This window comes from Poecilia latipinna, unplaced genomic scaffold (assembly GCF_001443285.1).
Source record: "Poecilia latipinna isolate Pla-1442-1.1 unplaced genomic scaffold, P_latipinna-1.0 Scaffold255, whole genome shotgun sequence".
In the NCBI taxonomy this organism is placed as follows: domain Eukaryota; kingdom Metazoa; phylum Chordata; class Actinopteri; order Cyprinodontiformes; family Poeciliidae; genus Poecilia; species Poecilia latipinna.
Window position 1 is genome coordinate 636,817 of NW_015112871.1, and position 23,253 is coordinate 660,069.

Genomic DNA, 23,253 nt, shown 5'->3' on the forward strand with positions numbered 1-23,253 from the left:
TTAAGACCGGTCTTAAGACCAAGACCAACTTCAAGTACCACAACACTGCATGCAGCACTTCTAATTCTACTGTTCAGCGTACCGGGACAAATTTCCAGCATGGACTTTTCCAGTGTTAGGTTAGTCGGCATTTCACTCCCCTACAGCAACTTCCCACAAGAGCGGCAAAAAAAAAAAAAAAAAGATGTATACATCCCTATTTTTCAATCAGAATTGGTCTTCTCTTTTGTCTTCTTTTTTATTATTATTATTATTATTTTTATTGTACATAGACGTATTTGTCATGTGCATGTATCGTCTTCCCCGTGGGGGCGCTCTCGTGCCGCTGTGGGTGTAACAGGGAGAACGAGTTTCCTGGCTCTGGGCATGCGCGGCTCAGAATAAATGAGCTCTTGACAAAGATACATTGTTACGACTCACTTCCTCTGTGATCCACAGGTAGTATAAAGTGCAACTTTTATGGGCCATTTGAGATAATGATTAGTCAATGTTGGGTTTGCATTTTGTAGTGTTGTAGCACAATACTCAAAGAACAGGAAAAACGAAACAAAGAACAGAGTAAAGAACTAGATGTGGATCAGGGCAGGAAAACAGAGAATCCAACAGACAAAGGATCACAAACACACACGACTTCAAACATTACAGAAAACCTTACTGCTTCTCAACACCCTGCACTGAACAATGAAAAAAATGAGAGCTTTTTGAGGGCAGATCAGATGAAACGCATGGAGACGTTAAAGCCATGACTTAAACCTTTGTGTGCAGGTTCTTCTCAATAAAGTAGAATATCTTGAAATTGTTAACTTATAAAAGTATTTCAATTAAAAAAAAATTCTGTTAATTCTAATGACTGTGGCTTGAAGACTTGAAAAGCAACCAATATCCAAAAAGATCAGCCAACGCATCTTAAGGGAGGATTTTGAACCATTACTCAAGACCATGAATCATTTCCAAAAATGCAATCAACAGACCCAACAAGTTCTGACTTCCTTACTGGAAATCTTGCATGGAGATCTGTTTAATCTGAGGGTAATGAAGGTGAATAGCATGAGTCAGTGTGAATACAATAAAAATGGGAGTCAAATAATTAACGAGAAACTAAAGAGGCATCTGCAATGCATTTCTGAAGACTGTAGTAAGACCACAGAGAGGAACAGCTTGTATTTTTTCTAAGATTACCTGTCTGATATTACAAATAGTGATGGTTTTAACAAAGAAAGATTAAGTGAGTAGAAAAAAAATTATAAAAGTTATCTATTGCAGCTTTAAGAATACAAGCTTTTTTCTTTGCTACAAATCATTTAATTTTGTCCTCCACTCTTAAGTTACTTCATTCAATTAGCCACGTAAGGATGGGAAGAGAAAGTATTTTGGACTTTCGACAAAAGTTCCTCATTTCTCTACTTCCTCCAAATCATTCGCAAGGGTTTGGGTAAACCTCAACCTAGTGTTTTGGGTTTAAAAAAAAAAAACTAGACTGAAAAACCCCAGTGTAAAGGTTTGGTAACTTGGAAACTATATCTCCGAGGAGGAGCTGTTCCTCAAAGGAGGCGCACGGTCCACCCCGGTGTTTTGCAGAGCTGAATGGTTTCCATTAGAGATCGAAGGATTTCTAAAACATGATATAATTTTACGTAATACCGCCCCTTTAAAAATGGGGAAAAAAATTGGTGGGATGTCAGAGACCACACATGTTGAAAATAAGGAAACTGGACTAAAAACAGAAACTTACAACAGACGGAAGCTGCATCAACAATGAGACTAACTGAACAAAAGTCGTTACAGAGTTGATGAAAGAACAAGACAGGGGGCCTGACCTTGTACTTGTTCTGACAGCAAATGGGTTATGGCAGTATTTCCTCAGGGTCCACAATACCATGTTTTATATTTTTCCCTGCTGTCTCACATCTGACTAAAATAAATAAATGATTAACAGCCTTCAGCAGCACCCGATGCAATCATCTGACACAGGTGAGCCGGAGCAAAGACACATCTAAAAGAAAAAGTTGGTAACACTTTATTTGAAGGGGGTTGAATAAGACTGACATGACACTTTCATAAACATGACATAACACCTGTCATGAACATGAATAAGCCTTCATGAATATTTATGACTGTTGTCATAAAGCGTCGTTCGGTAAATTTTGACACTTTTAATACATAGTTGACATTATTCAAAATGTCTTTGTTATGACAACTTGACATTAACCAGGAAATCATTACTGTTTAAACTTTACCTTTAATAACATATGGTTACCTGATTTTTAAAGTGCAATCAGTAATACTTTTATAACAAATTTATATCAATAATGATTTATTGGCTGGCCACATCCTGATGGCCTTGTTTGTATATGAAAACACATTCATAGCAAAAGGTAAAAAAAACTCAGTACATCAAACAATGGTCACATCAAGTCCTAACATCTGCTCCAAAATTAAGACCAGTACAAAAAAAAAAAAACATTGTAAAAAATAAACATTGCTAAAGAAAACAGGAAGAAAGGGCGATCATGCATTGAGATTCCAAAAAAGACAGCAACAGATACAACACAGATGTAACGTACTGGTTGGTGGTTGATTGCCTAAGTCACGATACACAAGATACACAGAATTACTCTCATGATCAAACTTGGAAGATGCCACTGGAAGAACTTTGTCACTTCTTTGATTATTGGATGCTATTGTGAGAATGATTGATAATCATAGCAAAAATATTGCATTTTAAGTGTCTGAAATGGATAATTTCTAAGTTGATCTTGTTCAACCCTGCTTTAAATGTTAATATATTTGTCCATTAATTTGGACACCACTTTCAGTTTGTTCAGTGTAGAGTTGCAGGCTCTACGTTTAGCATTGATTTTAGATTAACTCTTGCAGGTCTGTCTTGTAAAACAAGTATGTTTCTCCACCACATTTTACTAAAGTTGATGCGAGGAGCGGCCATTTTGAAATGCAAAGTTAGTCTCACAGCTTGTAACAGGTAGTTGGAGTTGCTCCCACTTTCCAAGGTGAAATGCAACTTTGGAGGGCATTCCAGCTGATTTTTTTAGACTGGGAAGTTGAAATTTCCTAGTTCAGAGTAAAACTGGAATGCAGCATTAGTATGCCAACTTGTTGATAGCAAATGCAATTATTCCTTCTTATTTGAAGGTTTTCAACCCAAATTCTTCAATAAGATGAAAAGACAATTTCTTCATGCATTCTGGCAGGTTAAGGTTAAGGTTTTTTCGAGTTTTGGCAGAAGAGAGAAAAAATAACTTTTTAATAACTTCACATTTCAGACTCTGGTAGAAAGTCTTTGGAGGCAGCCACAGATTAGAGTGATAGCTGATACGTTTTCCATCAAATTGGTTCTGGAACTTGCTCATTACCTGAGAGGTGCCCAAAGACATCAACTGTTGACATGAATAAAACTATTTTCATCCAATCAGAAAAAAATAAAAAGAGGAAAAATATTAAGATATGTTGTATTTTAGACTCAAATCCAGAGATAAAATATTAGCTTAAGGACGTGCAATTTATTTTTTGATGCATTTAACTGCTCTTCTCTTCTCCGAATGCTTCCTCTCAGATCATTTCTTAAAAAGGCTTTTTAAAATACTCCAGTGAGAATTTGAAAACGAGCCATTGCTTCCTCTATGTCAAAGGTACAACACAGAAGTGCATAATACAACAACTTCGTTTCAAGGGTTTGATTATACAATGGCCATTTAATAGTTTTTTCATCACAGTTTTATAAAGGATGCGCATTATTTTACTGTAACGAAGCTAACCAATAAGATGTCAGGATTCCCCAAAGTTTTAACAATCTTTAGTAAATACAGGACGAAAACCAGATCGTACTAGTTAAAACCGAAAAGGGCAAAAATTTTTTTTACATTAATCACGCATTTAACTACACAACCAAATCAATTCAAAAATGAATTCGCACACATTAAAAAAAAAAGAAAAAAAAAACTTACCCGAAGCTGAGGCTGAAGCCACTGCTCGTCTTCCTCCTCTTGGACTAGCAGACAGGTCGCCGAGAAGGCGGCGGAGGATTAATGATTAATCGATTTCCTATGAGTGCACACAATAACCTCCTATGTCGTTTAGCGGTCGTCCACTGCCACCAGCCAGCCTCGAGTGATATATAGAGACAGCATGCATCACGGACTTTAGTCCTGGTTCATCCAGATGCGCCTGCTCAACCTGACCTATTGTCCAGATCTTCCTGCGCGACAAATAAATAAGGGGGGAAGGAATAAAGTAGAAAAAAACAAAACTGAATTCAATTTCTTTTATTTTAGAGCATTTAAAGCTGCATGGAGAAACCAGCCAAGGCTGAGCCAGTAAGAGAGACACTCCACGTCTCTTCCTCTCCTAATACTCTGGGAGGAGGATGGCCAATAAGCAACCTACATTATGAAACACACTCTCTATATAACACATAAAAAAAATACTCGAACGACGTGCTTTAAATGTTTCAAGCTGAATCACGTTTGAATAAACTCTGTTTTCAATGGATTAGATTATTTTTAGTTATGTCTTCCTAAATGTTCTACTCAAAAAAATAGCACACACAAAAAAAATCTAAGCCAACTAAGCGAAAAAGCTCTCAGAATAATTTATGACCAGTAAACTAGGAAATTCAGTAATTAATGAATGTTAGGAAAGTGGCTTCAGTGACTGATGAATGACTGATGGTCCAGAGAATAAAGATACTGGTGACATCTAGAGGTACTCTCTGGTAACAGAGTCCAAATATTTAAACATATAATAGTGTAGTTTTAATCCTTACAAATTCATAACAAAATATTAATTTACAAGGAAGAATTTCACAAATTAAATGTTTTCAAAGAGTGAATTAGCCCCAGCGCTAATTCTCCTTTTTTGTTCTCTTCATTTAATCAGACGGCTGCATTTTGGAGACAAACCTGACTTTGCCAAATAACCACAGTAAACTATTCATCTTTTGGCAGATGCTAAACATACTTTTTATTTGTCACACGTTTATATAATCAAATATTTTTTTTTATTGGTAGGATGTAAATGTTGCAATCTTAAATAGTGTATTTTCATTAGCTGTAAGTGGGAAATTCCCAGTTAACAGAAACCAAAGCTTAAAAATATGTATTTAAATTAAATTCTTTCTAATGTTATAATTTTTCAGAATAATTTCTGACCTATTTGACACCTCTGTTTATTTATATTTATCAAAACTTACACCCTCTTTCCCACTTTCTGCTCTTAAAGTTATTTCAGAATTTGTAATTAATATGTTTCAGCCTCTAGGAAGTCTATAAACTCAATGTAATTTTTGATCAGTTTTTTTTTAAATAATCAGCTTTATTTAGTTGTCTTGTTGATTTAAAACATGTTTCCATGTTAAGTAAAATAATTCACCTTTCAGAACTATTTTGATAGCTTATGAAACACATAATTTGATTTTAGCACCTGTACACATAAAGTGGCCAAGTTCAATTCAGTTGGACACAAAGTCAATAGATCAGAGATTTGTAGATAAAAGAAAAAAGAAAATAGGTAGACAACAATAAGAATAGTTTAATTTCCCCCCGCCCCCTTGCTGTTAACAGGTAAACGTGAATATTCCAGGAAGTTTCCAGAAAGGACATCACATTACAGTACAAAGATGCAGTAAAACCCATCAAAACTACAGGTCAGTTTATTCATTCAACAATAACTCATCTGCTAGAGGCAACAAAACAAAACAAAAAGATTTTAAGCTTCACAGCTGTAGAAAATCTTTGGTCCTATTAGCTTTTACAGGTACATCAAAAATATGCTGTGCTGCTTCATACTGATACACAAACTGGTCGTTTAAATTTGCTTCCTGAGAAACCTGTCCTGTTGAGTCTTATACAAACAAACTTCACTTGACCATTCCTTTCAATCATCAAATGCTTTCATTTATTCACATTAGAGTTGACTGGTTTTAAATGAGAAAACAATAGGATAAAGAAATACCAAACAAGCTCCCTCTGAGGGTATAGAGGACCATGGATGGACCATACATACATGTCAGGTCCATCCATAAACTTTTATTTTAGCAATCCCGAATTATGCAACACCTTGTCCACGTTGGGAATCAATTTTTCCTGAAAATCCCATAGCCTCTTGTCTACACTGAGCTCCTGCAGTTTGGATATGTTCTTCATGGCGTTGCGGATGTGAATGGTCCGACAAATGTCCAGTGGGACTTTGTACATCTGACCAAATAATTGGAGCACATTGTGCACTGATGTCTGCTTCACCATCCTGTGACATCGATACACAAGAGTGAGATGTTGGTCATGTATACAGCACTGTAAAACACACCTTAAATAAAGTGACTCTACAAATAGGAATGGACATACACAGACCTCTAATCTGACATAAAGTAATCAGTGCATCCAGGCTTAGGTAATTCAGGTAACTGTCCACAGATTTCTTTAAGAGATCAGGAGACCAATCAGATATTCACTGGTGCTACAATGAATAAAATATGTGCACCATACCTCACACCAAACGACTATGAGGAATTGAAGCACTTTATACTAAAGAAAATAAACTTTTTGCTGCAATAACAAACAGCGGATCAATTCAATTGCATGCATAAATAGCCTAAATTACAAATTTTCTAACCACTACTCCTAATTTAAAAAATGTCATAATGAAACAATTTAAGGACTTACCTACCATTTGCAAATTTAAACACTTATGAACAGTGGAAGACAATAATGTAAGGTGTGAATCTGACGGCACATTAATTTATGTTATTCTTTTTTTGTTACACATCTCATCAATATTTATACAGAACAAGCATGACTGGACAAATGAGGATCTGCTAAGAGGTCCAGACTAAATATAAGAACATTTTGCTGTATCTGGGAATAATAAGATGGGATAAAATGTTGACTATAACGTACAAATGAGTTTCATTCATGTACTTATTTTAGCTGAGGTGTCTTAACCAAGCCAGGTCACTCGATGTTGTTGAAGATGCATCACAGATCATCTGACGCAACAAGGCGCTTCAGATTAAATGAAGTGTCTTAATTTAATGTGCATTAAATTAAGATGATTTAATGCACATAATAATGTAACAGGTGGTGCCACAGGGTGTTGCTGTTGGCGCAAATCAACTTTAATTGCTTTGTTGAAGGGACAACTTCCTGTTTAACTGTTTGCCCAGCCGTGTTTGTGCAACCACAAGACAGGCGATAAGTTAGCTTTTCAACAGTGCAGGGGATGAGTTGACCGAAATGCACAAAGTAAGCATATCTGTTTGCTTAACGGCACATAAGGCTTCAAAATTCAAGTGCATTATGTTTTATTGTGTTTTTCTTGACTCCTTACTTTGTGTTTCGCAATTTCTGTCACTTCCTTGAATATTTGACTTGTTGGTTGTGACTGATTCTTTTTGATCGAATTTGGGGATTGAATGTGAGATATATAAATGCTCAACACCACAAATTATTGTTCGCTTACAAAAGATATTTACACTCACATCAGTTTCACTGTATACTCAAAGACAACATCGCAGAAATGCAGTTTTTGAGCAAAGTTGTATAAAAAGTGAGAATATTAACCATCTCCCTTTGAAAAGTGTGGGGTGTGACGCCCACAGCTGAGCTCATAAAGTGTAACTTATTAGCAGCTTCCTTGATAGAGGCACAAAAAGTATGTCTATGATGTAATAAGTGCATATTTTAAACATTGTGCAGCATAGACTGTGCATATGTTTAACTATATGCCGAAATGAAAGTTAATTAAAGGTTATTTTAATTTAAGAAGGTTTTTTGCCATTAAACCTACATATTCATCAGTAACATGTCAGCCTTCATTTGGGAGGCACAAAACAGGAGAGGAAGTGTGCTGCCAGGATATCCAGAAAATCCCAGTTTAACTGAGGACTGGTTTAGTGAAACTTCAAACTTACTAAGGTGGTACATGATATAAAAACTACAGGAACCACTGTAGAACATTCCACCAGAGATCACCCAGTGTTCTATAAGCCTGGCGGGCCTCCAGGCTTTACTTGCTCTCCCACCAGGCTAAGAATAGTTTATTCATTTATTATAGGCTTTTCTGTACACCAGATGGGTTAAAGAGTCTCTATGATGAAACGATTGTAAGCACAATGTGAACATGTGAACACAAGAAGACTGAAGTTAAGTGTCATTTTTATTCATCACTTCCTGTCTTTACCGGTTTACATACTTACCAACTTCAGCTGATAAAAGTGACAAATCATGGATAAAGGGAAATTTTGAACACTTTAATTAAGACGGAACAACTGAAGTACAAGTAATTATTTATTTTAATCATATATATTTTTTTATGTATGCCTTTTTTAAAGACTTTTCAGTTGGTTTTTAAGTATTGTTAATATCTTCCAATAACACATAACTCTTATTTTCAAATTTCTTGCCAACTTTTAACATTTTTTAACTCAAAAACGCTGCAAGCTGATTAACCGAGCGCCTCTGCCACCGGGCTTAGCAAGTTTTCTGAGATTAAGACTGAATGCATTTCTCGGCCTACCTTGGCTGAACGATCATCTTGTATGGATGGTAAATCTTTCGGTCAGGGTCTTCTCTGTAAACATGTTCCAGAATATTAATTCCAGGCACCCCGCTCCACTTAGGAAGGTGAAACCTGCCACTTGGTTCAAAGCGATGCTTGGGAAAGATGTGGTTCTCAATGAGGAACACTCCCACCTAAAAAATGCGAATATGCTTTAATAAAAAGATGGGAAACATATTTGGAAATACAAGCATAATGCACTGATAAACAACCTACATTTGGATGCTGCTTCTGCAGCTCGTCCATCAGAGACTTCAGGTTGTCATGCTGATACGGCATGATGATCTCATCTATGTCGTTCAGCAGGACGTAGCAGGAACGCTCCATGGATCTGTAGATGCACTCGTTGAGTGTGGTGAGCTGGCCAAAGTAGTGAATATCACCACCAAAGTCCGAAAAGTACCAGCCTGGCGATGGATTCATGTATTTGTCGATCGGCCAGGAAACTATTTCCACAAAGCCCTCCTGGCTGTAACTCCGCAGAAGACGGTCAAGGTCCGGGCCACAGCTGGTGTTGTAGATCACTACTCTGTTCACACCGAGCAACCTTGGACAAAAAAAGACAAAAATAAAATCACAATATTTCCCAAACATTTTAGAACATAAAGTATTATGGTGGAAACATTTATCATAACATATTATAACTTTAATTTGATGGTTATGTTGTTATCAAAGTTGGGGAGAATAACCAAAAATTGAACTCAAGTAAGAGTAGCACTACTTTAACATATTTTTACTCAAGTTTAAAAAGCAGCTGTCCAAGAAGTTACTCAAATAAGAGCAAAAAAAGGCGGCTCAAGTACTTAGTAACTGATCAAAACATCAATTATTTAATACTTAAAAATTAGACCAAAATATGCTCATGTGGAGATTTTGGTATTTTACAGACCATAATGAATTCATATAAATAACATAATTGCAAAATAAAATCAGGCAAAAAATTTTTTTTTTTTTTTTTTTTTACCAAACGTATAAAACTCTAACTAAAACTACAGGTGTGTGTCTGTGTCTGGTGAATTTTTGGTTAAGCAAGCTTGTTCTTCATTCAGTGAAGTATCCAAAAAATTACTCAAGTGACAATATTGACTGTATGATGTGTTTGTAGTGAGATTAGGTGATTCTGATGGTGGCTGGTTAGGAAAATTGTTTTTCATTTTGATAAAGGGAGATACACTGAATCAATCAGAGAAATGCACATTTTTTGTCTTTAGAAAATCAGAGTAAGTCTCAGAGATCAGTGTGTGAGAGAAGAAAGAAGAAGTGAAACTTAAAACATCCAATTCTTTTTATATATCTTTCCAGTCATGTACACAGCACCTTCCACCCATCTCTGACCCTGTAGGGAGTTTCTCTCAGCTTCTCCCATTTCTGGTTAATTGGTGCCTCTGTCCTAAATCAACCTGGTTCAAAGGAGTTTCGGTGGAAAAGAGAAGAAAAACATCTTCATTGAAACCTCCGTTATCAGTTCTATAAGAAAAACACCTGGTCAGAAACCTTCGCTTTTAGTTCATTCTTCCCATTAAATAAGCCAAATTTGTGTTTGTTTTCTATAAGGACTACAGCATAAACTGTTTCATGGTGAATGGTGTCTGGTATGTTTTGGAGAAAATGTATATGCTTTTGAACAGCTGAATTATTAATTACAGTGTGGTGTGCCTGCCTGTATGTAATTCAAAAAGCTGAGTTGTAAATAGTAAAATTATTCTTCCACTGTGGTTCTAAATATTATTACAGTTGCTCATGAGTTTTGTTAACTATTTCCTGCACTACCTCAGTAAAAATCTCCTGATTTCACCTTTCCTATTGGCCAATCAGTGAACAGCAGTCTATTCACGTCACATTTTGGTCAGCTCAGATCCAATGGTCCCCAAAGAAAGTACCAGGCCAGAAAAATCAGTAATGCAGACTAAGTAGAGTAGAGCTAGGCTGAGTAGTCCCAGTGGTAAAGGAGCAGCGGTTTTAACGAAATTGTAAAAAATATATTTTTATAAATTACCTACTGCAGCTTTAAAGAGTGCTGAACAAGGCTGATTTTACTTAATTAGGTTGATTCTTGCACCATGTTAAACCTTTGAGTAAAAGATTAGGATTACTGACCTGTACATCTCTAGTGTCTGTGCAAACTGCAGCACATTGTTGTAGTCCCCAAACAGATTGGAGATGCACACAGTGAAATCCATCCTTTCCTCCGCTCCTCCGTTAGTTTTCTTGTTCCTTATAGGAAGCCAGTCAACTCTTTTCTCAGGCTTGGGCTTCGTCAAAAGAGTGACATGTGTGGCATTGCATTTTTTAGGAATCCGGCACATGATGTCTGTGGTGACAAATGGAAACCCGAAGTTGTCCGAGTGTTGTAAAACTTTCGTCGGAGTGGTTTCACTTGTGTAGTCGGCACAGCAGAAAAAGCAGTGGAGTTCCTGGATGGAGTCTCTCCGAAACATCCCGATGAGGCGAATGTCAAAGCCCTGTACTCTCTGATCCATGAAGGCTGAGACCAAGAAGTGCTTGGTGTTTTTCAGGGGAGTTATGCTCTCTTTGGAGACTGATCGCGGACAAGACTCCATTGATTTTGGATAAAGCAGTGATTTTGGATATGTGCTGCCATATCTCCTGATAAAAATTACTGTGGCCAATAAAGTGAAGAAGAGGAGAAAGACGAACTTCTTTTTGATGAGATTTGTAATTACCATTGAGACACAGTGGGGATGGGTTTCCTGACCTCAGGCAGAATCTGGAGTCAAGGAAGAAGAAACACATCAGGGAATAACACATCACTTTGTCTGAGCCATACAATGTTATAAATCTGTTCTATAAGGTTTGTTCTAACAATAGCAGCAAAAAAAAAAAAAAAAAAAAAAAATAATTGCCGTTGTGGAGACTTTGAGAGAATTCCAAAAGATAAAAAGTAAGAATTGGTTAATAAAGATTTTTTCCCCATTTCTTTACAAACTCTTTACCTAAGTGAAAAGATGCTATGGAAATGCCTTTGCTGAAAATTATTTTGGTTTCCAACTAATCTCAAGGCTCTACAACAATATTTAGGAGGTTAAAAGTTTAACATTTTCTACTAAGTAAAAATTGGAGTGGGAAACAAATGAGGCAATCTCTAATGATACTCAGTTTCAGCAGTATGCATTTCAGTAGAAAATCTCTAGGTCTAATATATGGCGATGTTTTGGCTGGAACGAGCTGGGTAAATACTTCATGACACCTGTTCAATGTATTAATATTCATGTTAGATGCCTGTATGGTATTTTTAGTTCACTGTCCCAAAAAACTATTCCAAAGAAATGATTAAGCTTAAGTCTTCCATCTCTGGATAATTAGCACTGGATTGTATATGGTTTGTTTACATATATGTACACTGCTCTAAATTTATCAACCAAAGAAAACAACAGCACATGCCCAACTCTCTTCCAACTACATAAATACTTACAAAGACGAAAGAGAGTTTTTTTCAACGTACAAAGCTGTTAAAGTACATTCAGTGTTCACGAGACATGTACTCCAACTGCCGCGCTCAGCACGCTTTTCTGGGTAACACTGCAATATGTACATTACTCTACATTTTATCAAGGAAAAAAGAAACAACACATGCCAAAAGTGTCTTCCAAATACATAAATACTTACAGAAACGAACGTTTTTCAATGTTCAAAACTTTTAAAGTACATTCAGGGATCACGAGTCATTTATGATCTCGTAACTGCCAAATTCTGGTTGGCAAGGTTACCAGAGAAATATACGTCAAAGATAGTTTGCTGCTAAGAGCGCTCAGGCTGCCATATTTCTTTAAATTCAAAATGATAAAGATCGTTTGGAATACAGATGTCACACTCTGATTAAATTTCAAACCCTTAAAATTTTACCCATGCTTAGCATGAATTTAGCCATGCTAACTATGAACTTAACTACCTACGGAGCTCTCCAGGGGACATGGGGATTTTTTTTTTCTTTTACGTTCCCTCGCAAAACTTTTGCGTTCCCTCGCAATACTTTTGCGTTCCCTCGCAATACTTTTGCGTTCCCTCGCAAAAGGTTTTGCGTTCCCTCGCAAAACTTTTGCGTTCCCTCGCAATAATCTACTGATCAGTTCATGCGGCATAATTGATACTGTAAGCCTTTTTTACAGTGGCCGCCGTACTTTCTGCTTTAATACAAGCTTATAAGGTTTTTCCACGGACTATTGAGTTATTATCGGGGGGTAATAAGTCATCTGATTGTGTCTCTATTGTGTTCGTGTCTGAATGGTTTAAAGTGCAGCTTTCAGTGCCGTTCCATCTGAGCCTTAACAGACATAAACATGCAGTAAATAAATCGATTTTCAATCAGTTTTTAATCAGTTTTTTTTGCACCAAAGCGTTAATAATAATAAACACGTTTTCACAGAGGCTCTGTAAGAGCCATATGAATGAAATAAGTAATTATTGATATGACAGGAGCAGCGGCTTTGACACTTGGTGGTGGGCGTGTCGATGTGGGCGTGACGTCATCAAGTACGAATTGGAAGGTTACTGGCTGCTGCTGGCTTTGTGTGTATGAGGAAGCTGGGTGGTCAGTCCTCGCAAAGTTTGGAGCATGATAATCAAAATTAAATAAATCGATAATTGTAATAGCACAAAGTAGAGGTTAGGAGTTGATTGATACACGGACAGATGAGATTCACCGAGTTAACCCAGTGCGGCCCTCTGCCACCATTAGTTTGCTGTGTTTTATAATAATAAAAAACACAGTTTTAAAAACTCCAGTTTTTAACGCTTGTGGAAGTTCTGCTCTCCACCAGCAGATGTCCCCAGAGGTCTATTTTACAGTCTCTGCTATGGAAACTTCCTCTCAGCCATTATTACTATCAGTAGAGGCACAATGCAGTGACTTGTACACTATTTCAATCTAAGTCTAATTGAAAATAAAACAGATGATGCTGAAATGATCTCTTTATCATTATATTATCACAGGTATGTTTAGCTGAAGCTTTAACGAATTATTTGTTTGATATCTTAGCATCATTATGAAGTTACACTCTCTCAAGCGGCCCAACGGCAGTGGCATATAAATTTTCAGAGATATTAGTCAGCTTGCTGCTGCGTTCTCAGCCAGTCACACTGCTTCAAAGTTGAAGCTTCAAAGTAAGCCAGCATCATTCATGCCAGGGGACTGGAAATGTAGAAATATAAATTGTCAAATGTAAGAAAACAGCATGAGACTAAACCACTATTTTAACTCCTGTGAAAATCTGTCAGCTGGCAACCTCCACCCACTAGACGTGATACATTAAACCCTTTAGCATGTATAGAATAGCTTTAACAGACCCTGCATGTCAAGGCTTTTTATGGCTGCCTAGGATCTGTGAGTCACACTGAAAACTAGTGATATGTTTTCACCAAATGTATCAACTAGGACATTTTTGTCTATTTGAAAAACAAAATACTCATCAAAGTGTAAGTTTACAAGTGAAAATTATTCATTTTTTTTTTTTTACCAAAGTCTGGATTTCAAATACAATGTGTGTGGTTTTTTTTTTAAGCTAACAGAATACTGTTTTGTCTTATTCTTTTAAACAAAACCAACTTCTGGCATGCTCAGATCAACCAGATATTTACTAATTCAGAATACTTATAAAATTTAAGTGCCTTGCTGTCATTTATGATCCCACCGCCTTCTCCGTTAATGTAACAAACATTGGGTTGCTGAGTCATGTTTTAAAGAATCCAGTCATGCTAACGTGAGCAATGACCAGGTGTTATATTGCTCACTTTTGTGAAGCCATTGATTTAAATTTTACTGCTTGATTTGTAACTAAAATAAATGTCTACTTCATTTAACAATTTTTTGTTTGTTTGTTTGTTTGTTTGTTTTTGTGTCCTAAATACTTTGATTTACTTCATTCTGGATCAAATTGTGAATATTTATTAGGACTTTAGGTATATTCAACTGTGTGTTTAGTTTCATGTTGATATTTTTTCAGTAAAGGGACACAAAAATATAAGCTATTTTGCGAATTGTTTGTGAGCGGGGCAACATACTTTTAGTTTTGAATATGTGAAGGACTGGCCATTCATTGTTTGAACAGATGTTGGTTTCCTTTAGCCTGTGATTTAAAATTTACTACGTTGCTAAGACATTTGAGCACAAAATGTTCAATTGACTCTTTAACACCTGTCTTTTAATGTCTTGGGTATCACAAAATATGCAGAACAAGATGCTTTCATGACTTTTGTCCTTTTTATTGTTCGCTGACAAAATCGTAGTTAACTTTGACATTACCAAGAATCATTGTTAAAAATTTCTAAGTGCCCCAGCCAAGCAATGTTTCTTTTAATTGTAAAATAACACATTCATGTGAAAATGTACCCCAAATAGCAGCAATAGCTTTATATAAGCAATATTTTGTGGCATTCTTTTGGACATGGAAATTCTTTATTTTTAATGACTAAGAAGGGTTGAAAATGAATGCAATGCCTCGGGGGTTATTGTGAAAAAAAAAAATGTAGACTTGCATGACGCAATCAGCTCTGGTCATTTAAAATGCAACTCAATTTGCTCTGACTAAAACATTCATAAATAAACATAAACATGGGCAAACTTTCCGTCTAAATGCATGCATAAACCTGCACTCAAACGTGTGCAGTCTCAGAATTAGATTTTTTTTTCAATGCAATGCCACAAACAGAAAACATACCTTTGTTGACCAAATACACTGTGCCTTATTTTCTCCTTCTCTCTGTAGTATCCAGATCAAGTTAAACAGAATTACTTCAGTAAGCCGTGTGAACATAGCATCTCTTGTGCATCAGTCAGGTTTCCATGTGTTCTTTGAGTAATAAATTTGAACTGTGAAGGCTTAAAGATGATCCCAGAAGTGAACTTTAAGCCTGAGTACGCCTCTTTTGTGACAAATTATAAATAATGTCTTTTTTTGTCTTAAATTACACTGAGCAGGTTGTGGCGGGCGCTGGCAAAAATCCTGAAACTATTGAGGCATGAAATTCTCTGGCCTAAATGCAACCTCAGAGACCACAAGCCATTAGTCAGCCCATGAGTAGCCAGGGCCAGAATGCACAAAAACAGATATTTTGCAACTTTAGCTGAAGCTTTAGTTTCCAGTCACAATGGTGAACAAAAACAGATCAGACTTTTTCTTTCCCCAGAGCAACACAGTAAACTGCATCTACTTCTCAGAAAACATGGGATGTTTTATTTTTATTTAGAGAATGGATGCTTCCAAAACTGGAATCCTATACAAGCAGGCCTATTGAGACAAAACAATGTTTCCAGGAAAGAAATGGAAGATTTTGCTGGTATAAATCTTTTACCCAAAACACCAAGGCATTCACAAAGAACCCTAAGACTAACACGTAACTCTTAGTGATGGCATTTTGGGGGAAAATACTGAGAATTTCTAAGATTTTTCGCAATGCAAGTTATTAACAACCCTGTATTCACAACCCAAGGTGCAATTTAGAGAGACCTACTAGAATAGCAGTCATATGGGAGGAAGCTGGAGAAACAAGACATGCATGAAGGAGAACATACAAACTACATGCAAAGGAACCCCGGCTTGGGACCTTCTTGGTGGACGGCAACGGCCCTGAAGTGTTTTCCTTCACAATGAAATAGAATCTCAGCCTTTCAGGAAGGTGCCATACAAAACCTTTACATGGACAAAAATGTGCTTTGCTACTTTCCATGAAGTGATTTGTGCTCTTTCATTGATAGTGAAACTTTAAATGGCTGCTGGTTGTGCAAAGATGTTTAACTTCAAGCTTTAATGTTCATTTTTACCAAAGGAATGGCCTGGAATGGGTCTGAAATGACTTTAGTTCTTATAATTCATATTTTAAAGATTGCCTTATTACATTACACCACATCAAAACCCTGACAAAGCTATAAATATGATTGTTTCACTTGGCATCTAGACACTGACATGTCTTCCTGGAAATGTTTTTTTCTTCTTTCAGAAAAGATAATAGATTTTAAAGACTGTAGGACGTTGAGTCGATTGCACTATAAATTTGATTTTATTTCAATGTACTGAAACTAAAAGCACACATTTGCCTTAAAAATGAGGAAGTTATATTTTAATGTGTATACAAAACACCAACAACCTTCATTTTTATACATACACAATATTGTCAAGTTTTAAATTTAAACTAATTGGGCGGTGACAGTGTAATTTAATAAATAGATGTGCTAAAAGGCCAGGAAAGCATTTACAACCACATCTTATTTCCTAATGAGCACAAAGCTTTGAAATATAGCTGCTAACTTGTTTTCAATTGAAAGGTTGCACTCATCCGGACACACACAAAAAAAGATGTATAGTGGGAATCATCTGTTCCTTGCTTCTTCCTGCATGAAATTTTTATCCACCTGCAGGCTCTGAGGGAGCATATCCAATCATTCTGAATCCCACCTGAAAACAATATAAATGGAAAAAGGCTTACACAAGGAGGAAACATAATTTCTAATAACATCCCTATAGCTGCTACAGTGGTATCCATTTTGAATGTCTGTGCGATTCGAGTTGAGCTGTAAAAAGAGGTGTCATTGTTTCACAAAATTATGCAGTTGAACTCAAAAAAGAAAAAAAAAAGAATACCAGAAAACCTACACAGAAGTTGATTAATTTTAACTGGAGTTTTTAAAACTGAAGCAAGGAAAGAAATTTCTACATCCTCTGATTACCTGTTTTTTCAGCTTCCACCACATTTCTTGATGTGTAATAATGAAGAATAACACAACCTCAGACATGCATTTGTTTAAAAAGACACTTTTAATTAAAGCAGTCACATAACCTGATCATTTAGTTTCCTGTCTCCTTTAAGAGATTTTGGACTTTTACCACGTTTTGTCGCCTACCAGCAGATGTCCCCACAGATTCATGTTGCACTTCCAGTACGACTGCCAACAGAGACGCAATGCACTGAATTGCACATTGTTCTCCTTTAAATCAAAAATAAAAACAGAAACACATAAAAAGATGGGAATATGACATCTTTGTCATATTTTCTGTTTTGTCAGGCTCACAGGTCAGACTGCAACAAACCACAGGGAACAAAACCTAAAAGTATCTTGTGTTTATTTGACAGATGTTTTTAATATTTTCTTTTAGCAAAGTTACGAGCCCAACGATATTATATATCTCCAAAGTGGACATATAGTTGTGATGTATTATATTTGTCAGCTCGGTGCTTTATTCCCAGCGTGTCATTCTCTGTCAGACTGTTTCAAAGCCGAGGCTTTAAAGTAAGCCAGCATTGTTCTTGTCAGGGGGCTTGAAAAGCAGAAATATAAGTTGTCAAATGTAAAAAACGACATGAGGCTGTTGGGCGCTTTGATGTATTAAACCAGCATTTTAATTCATGTAAAAACCAGTCATTTGGCAACCTCCACCCACTGAGCATGAAACACAGAAACCTAGCTTGGCGTGTACATAATAGTAGACTGAGGGACTTGAACAGGCCCAGCATGTCAAGCTTTCATGGCCTTGATTCAGTCAAAACAGAAATGTTTTAACTAAAACGGCGTTGTTAGAAGCGTTGCGCCTTAATGTGTGATTTTATTTTATTTTTTTTTTTGGTTAAACACAGAGCAGATGATCTTTAATAATTTCCCAGCATGCAGCAGTTTGTTTCTGTGCAAATTCTTCTACATCTGTTCCTTTTTGTGTTTTCCATGTGGAACAACTCTGATTTATTTTGGCCAATAGAGGTGTTTTTAATGCTTCTAAGGCTCCATCTGCTGCACATTGCATGGGCATTACCAATGCCCACCCTCCCATTTTTCTTCGGTAACGAAGCAAAGAGAGAAAATCTACTTTTACTGGCATTATACTCTCCTGTCTGACCTTAACTCCTGCTGTAAAAACAGCCTCGTTTCCTAGGTATAAATATTCCTTTTGCTTTGTGCTCCCATTTTCCTAATCTTTCATTTGAATTCAGTTTATTTACAAAGGCTTATTTATATGGAGCCAATTCACAAAAAAATGTGAATTAATTTCAGTTCAATCATACATGCATTTCAATGAATCCTTATTTTCAAACAATGCATTAAACTCAGATCTTTAGTAACATTAGTTTACCATGTTTCTTTAAGGAACCCCACCAGATTGAATTGAGTCAATAAACGCATTCAGCAATGCGTTTATGTTCTTGACTTTGCAGCAATCACTTGTCCTCAGAATGAAGGTAGTGATAGTGGAGAGGAAAAACTTACCTCTAACAAGAAATCTAAAGCAATCATTTTAAACACTTGTATAATTTCATATCAACAGCAACATATTATGCCATCCATAAACCTCTAATATTTCAGGATGTAATTTTTCAAAGAACCTTCATGTATGTAGTATGACATTGTTGTGCTTGTCGCTTCTCACAATTAATTTCAGTTCATTTCATTCCTGTTCAATTTAATTCAATTCTTAATAGAATCAGTTCAGTTTCATATGTTTCTACAGTGCAGTGCTAATTCATTGCAGCTGTCGCCGCAAGACAATTTATAACACAAACCGATCAAATTGACGTCTACCTGTGATTGAGTTCAATCCAATTCATTCCAATACACTCTCAGGTTTGGATGAGTACATTCCAGTTCAAACAAAAATTATAACCCGGTGTTAAAATCTAAGAACAACCAGTCGAACCGTTGACTTTGCAGCAAGCTTACACCCTAAACCCTTTGAACAGAATGAAGCAAACAAACTCAGAATGCTGCTGAGACCATCTGGAGGTCAAATGGACAGAGACATAGCAGCCGTCTTCTAGGAGTACTTTCTATAACAAAATAAAATAAAGACCTAATTTACATGGGTGTCTGTTTCCATGGCACCAACAAAATGACTTGAGCTAAGACAGTTTAAGAAAAACAAACTCTGTTTGACATTTACAGTCACACACTGTTACCTAGCACATCGCTGTCATTTCGGGCATCGTTTCTTTCCAGAACCTTAGCATTTATTCTCCAGATGTCAAAAAATATAAATAGCCTGGCTGTTGACGGGGGAAAGTTTGTCCAAGTCAGGCGCCATATTTGTAGTCTCTCATGTCTTGCAGGCATATCTGCCCCCTGGTGGTACCAGGTAAACATTAACTGTTTTCTTTCCAACATTCACATTTTTATGGATGTCCTTTCAGTGTTAATACATGTCTTGATCTAAATCAATAAAGGAAACATTGGTAATACAGGCAATTGGTGATAAAGTCAATAAGAATCCAGACAGAAAAAAAAAATTAAGCTAAAAACCAAAAAAAAGAAAAAAGTATGTCCACAGAAGAATCTGCCTCTGGAGAAGTGAACCTATTACCTCCCAGTTTGTTGTTCTGGAGTACAATTCAGGCGAGAGAGACAGAGTTTTATTATTAAAGAATCATTCACTCTTAAAAAAAAAAACACAAGCAAAGCAGCATTCTAAGCAGCAGCATGCTGAGCCCAGCAGGAGAAATAATCTCTCCTACTGCTGCTGGAGCATCATCACTGAACAGCAATATTCATAAAACGGAGGTTATTCTACAATACACAAAACACCAATTACAGTCGTCATACGAGTTTAATCGCATTTCCCCAAGATTCTTACTTACATAGGAAAAACATCGTGCAACATTGTATTTGCATGTGTCTAAAGAAATACGTTCAAGTGCCATCTGCGCTTCAACACATGAAGCATTAATTTGGTTTTGGAAAGATTTACTGTCAGTCTTCCTACACTGCTCATCCTGATATATGAAGCAACAGGAATACAGCGTATGGATGTATAGAAAATGAAGATAGGATCAACAAATTCTGTGGGGGTTAATGTCTTACGCCAGAAAGAAAAGAGTTTTTCATAGAAATCAGAGAAAAACTAGATTATTTCTGAGGAAGTGTCTTTCTAAGTTTTCCCTAATTAAACTGTGCTGTTGACAGATTTTCCCACCAGATTTCTGGAGCTCCTCTAGAGTTACAACGAATGCTCTGTTCGCCAACCTGTCGACTTAATTGGTAGGTTTGTAGTTTTGCTAAACTCTTTTCTTTTGCGATGGAGGGCACAGTGTTGCTTATGAAAGTTTAAAGATCAGGGTATGGTTTTATACTGTGAACCCTGACTTATCTGCTGTAGGCCTTGGTATTCATGATAATATTTGTTTTCATTTACTAATTAGACGACTCTTGACAGCTGCACAGGATTTTATTTAGAGTGTAAAGATGGTCGATTGAATGTGCTTCCTATATTTTTCAGATTTGATTTATAAAAGGTTTTCAAAACTACATGTTATTTTTTATTCCACTTCATTATAACACCCCATTCATATTGGGCGCATGTCATTCTGAATTTGTGACAAATTTCCTAAAGCAGCATAAAGTATTAAAACTTGATTTAGTTATGTTTAACTCGAACTATTAATGGAACCCATGCAACAGTTGTGACCTTGTTTTTACCATTTTATTTGCTTAATATGTTCTCCTTCACATCCTGATTGTGGTCATTTTCTCTTTTGATTTTCAAAATTTTCATTATATTACCACCCAGTATTTATATAGCTTGGTCACAAACAAATCTTCCATCATTTTAATGCATTTGATTAAAGTGATGATCGAGCATTGATTAGCCACACAGGTTAATCGATAGTAACCACACAGGCTGCTATTGTAGCAACCTGCACCACCTACTGGATGTAGGGAGAAGCAAATGTCCATAAGCGAGCAGCGAGTCCGAGCAAAGACTATGGCTGAGTTCACATTGCAGCCTGAAGTGACCCAATTCCGATTTTTTTGTCAAATCGGATTTTTTTTTTTTTTAATTTTTTTTTTTTTTTTGCCGTGGCCATTCACACTTCCAAATATATGCGACGTGTATGTGATTTCCGGGCAAACAACCTGAAAGTGTCCGACATGAGCAGTAGAGGGCGCAATAGCGTCAGCGTTCTCAGTGTTTTTCCAAAATACATAAAAAGAAGTGCTCAGTGTTTGCGGAAGTAAATATGGAGGCTCCCAGTGGAGCTTAGCTTACGCATTTTAAGTTGTTGTCCAACGGGAGCAGCATATTAACAACTGAATCCTCATTATAGTCCGTCACGGGTTTTTGTTTTTCTTCCCGCGTGCGCGTATCAGGACGCAGAATAGTGACGTTTGTCGAGTATGAATGACGTTTGGTTCGGATGAATGCGACATGGACGGCAGGTCACATTTGAATGGGATACATATCGGATACCCAAGCGGCCTGGCTCGCAGTCGAAAAGAATCCGACCAGTGTTGTTCAGACTGTCATGAGAAGATCCGATACAGGTCTGATAACTTCAAAAAATCGGAATTGAGTCACTTCAGGCTGCAGTGTGAACGCAGCCTGATGTCTGAGAAGGAAGACATGAAGTCCTGCTTTCAAAAATGAAAATGTAAGCAAAAGTATTAACAGTTTTGAGNACAAAAGACATGATATTCTGCTTTCAGACCGAAAATGTGTGCTCTTGGATTATGGCAGAAAAATTCCCCTTGCAAGTCCAGGCGATCTTTAACATTAGCTTCATGCACTGCCAATTAGCAGCCATCTCCCAGGTACCCTGAGCATGGAAAGTAAACTCCAGCTACTCGCTGCATCGAGGTGAATGACAGAAATTCTAACAAGAGTCTGTGTTGCAGGTTGGAGCGGCATCATCACCTTGACACCGACTCACCTTCACACTAATTGGCGCTGATTGGAAACGGTGTGATGACACAGGTCAACCCTGCCTCAGCTGCTTCGAGTTGCAGCTGTTGTTGGAGCAGCAGCCGGTCCAGGTATTGGAGGAAAGCTTCACTCAGCTTCAGACTCCTTATTTGCTGTTGTTTACACAATTTTGTCATTTATTTTTTATTGAGCAACACTAAGTTAAAGTGCTGGTTACCATTTCTGGTCCAGTCAAAAATGGACTGAATAGATGCGATATTTGTAAACAACTTGTTTGGAGGAGTTTTTGTTCAACACACTAGTTCTTTACACCAAACAAATGCAACTATTAGGCAATCAATCAATACCGTTTCTATTAAAAATACAGCAATGATGAGCAACTTGATCCGAGTCAAAACAAAAGAGTACTCAGTTATCAGAGAGGTTACTTCGGTTCAGTCAGCGGTTCGAAGAAGCATCTAAACATAAGGATGACTCATCTCCAGAAGCTATGCAAATTGCAGTGTAAAATAAGAGTTGTATATGAAAAAAAAAAAAAAAACCTTTTGCCAGTATGTACAAAACAAACAAAATTATATTTCCTCCCTTTTTCCTGCAAATTTATATTCGCTGCACACATGCAAACACACAGAAAGCTCGAGAGGGGCCCAACAGCTTGATAAATATAAATGCAGTGACAATTCATCATCTTGCTTTATTGCTCAGCCTACACTCCAAAAATAACTCCAACCTCTGCAACATACATCATAATATAATTCTCTAAATAAGAAGCTTTTAACTGCAGCTTCTCCTGGAGCTGACGCTTAATGTGGCCCAGAAGTGAACCTCTGACCAAAATTGCCTCTATTCATCAAATAAACAAGACAGTAAAATGCACTTTTTTTATGTAAAGTTTTCATCGTGCATGCTTTTTATCTTTAAGTTTCCTTTCTTACATATACTGAGATTTTTAAAAAAAATACTGACCAATAAACTAAAAAAAAAAAAAAAAAAAAAAAAAAAAAAAAAATTAAAAAAAAAAATTCCGGAAAAAAAAAAAATTTCACAAAAT

At 36.6% G+C, this 23,253-nt stretch overlaps 1 protein-coding gene and 1 long non-coding RNA gene across 3 annotated transcripts in view; both read right to left on the reverse strand.

Moving 5' to 3' along the window:
* Positions 1-4,381, reverse strand: part of LOC106947795 (uncharacterized) — a 22,123-nt gene extending 17,742 nt beyond the window's left edge. Inside the window, exon 1 of the long non-coding RNA XR_001425043.1 lies at positions 3,963-4,381. This is a non-coding gene — a long non-coding RNA (uncharacterized LOC106947795). The remainder of the gene's footprint in view (positions 1-3,962) is intronic.
* LOC106947794 (uncharacterized) overlaps positions 1-12,305 on the reverse strand; it is a 34,454-nt gene extending 22,149 nt beyond the window's left edge. Inside the window, exons 1-5 of one of the 2 annotated variants that reach the window (XM_015033034.1) lie at positions 12,196-12,304; positions 10,666-11,296; positions 8,785-9,115; positions 8,527-8,702; positions 5,888-6,258 (exon numbers count right to left, since the gene is read on the reverse strand). In XM_015033034.1, coding sequence (XP_014888520.1) covers positions 6,042-6,258; positions 8,527-8,702; positions 8,785-9,115; positions 10,666-11,255 — 1,314 coding nt within the window. In that variant the 5' untranslated portion in view covers positions 11,256-11,296; positions 12,196-12,304 and the 3' untranslated portion in view covers positions 5,888-6,041. Of the gene's footprint in view, positions 1-5,887; positions 6,259-8,526; positions 8,703-8,784; positions 9,116-10,665; positions 11,297-12,195 lie in introns of those variants that run through there. The other variant, XM_015033036.1, reaches the window with a different exon arrangement.
* Positions 12,306-23,253: the final 10,948 nt, after the last annotated feature.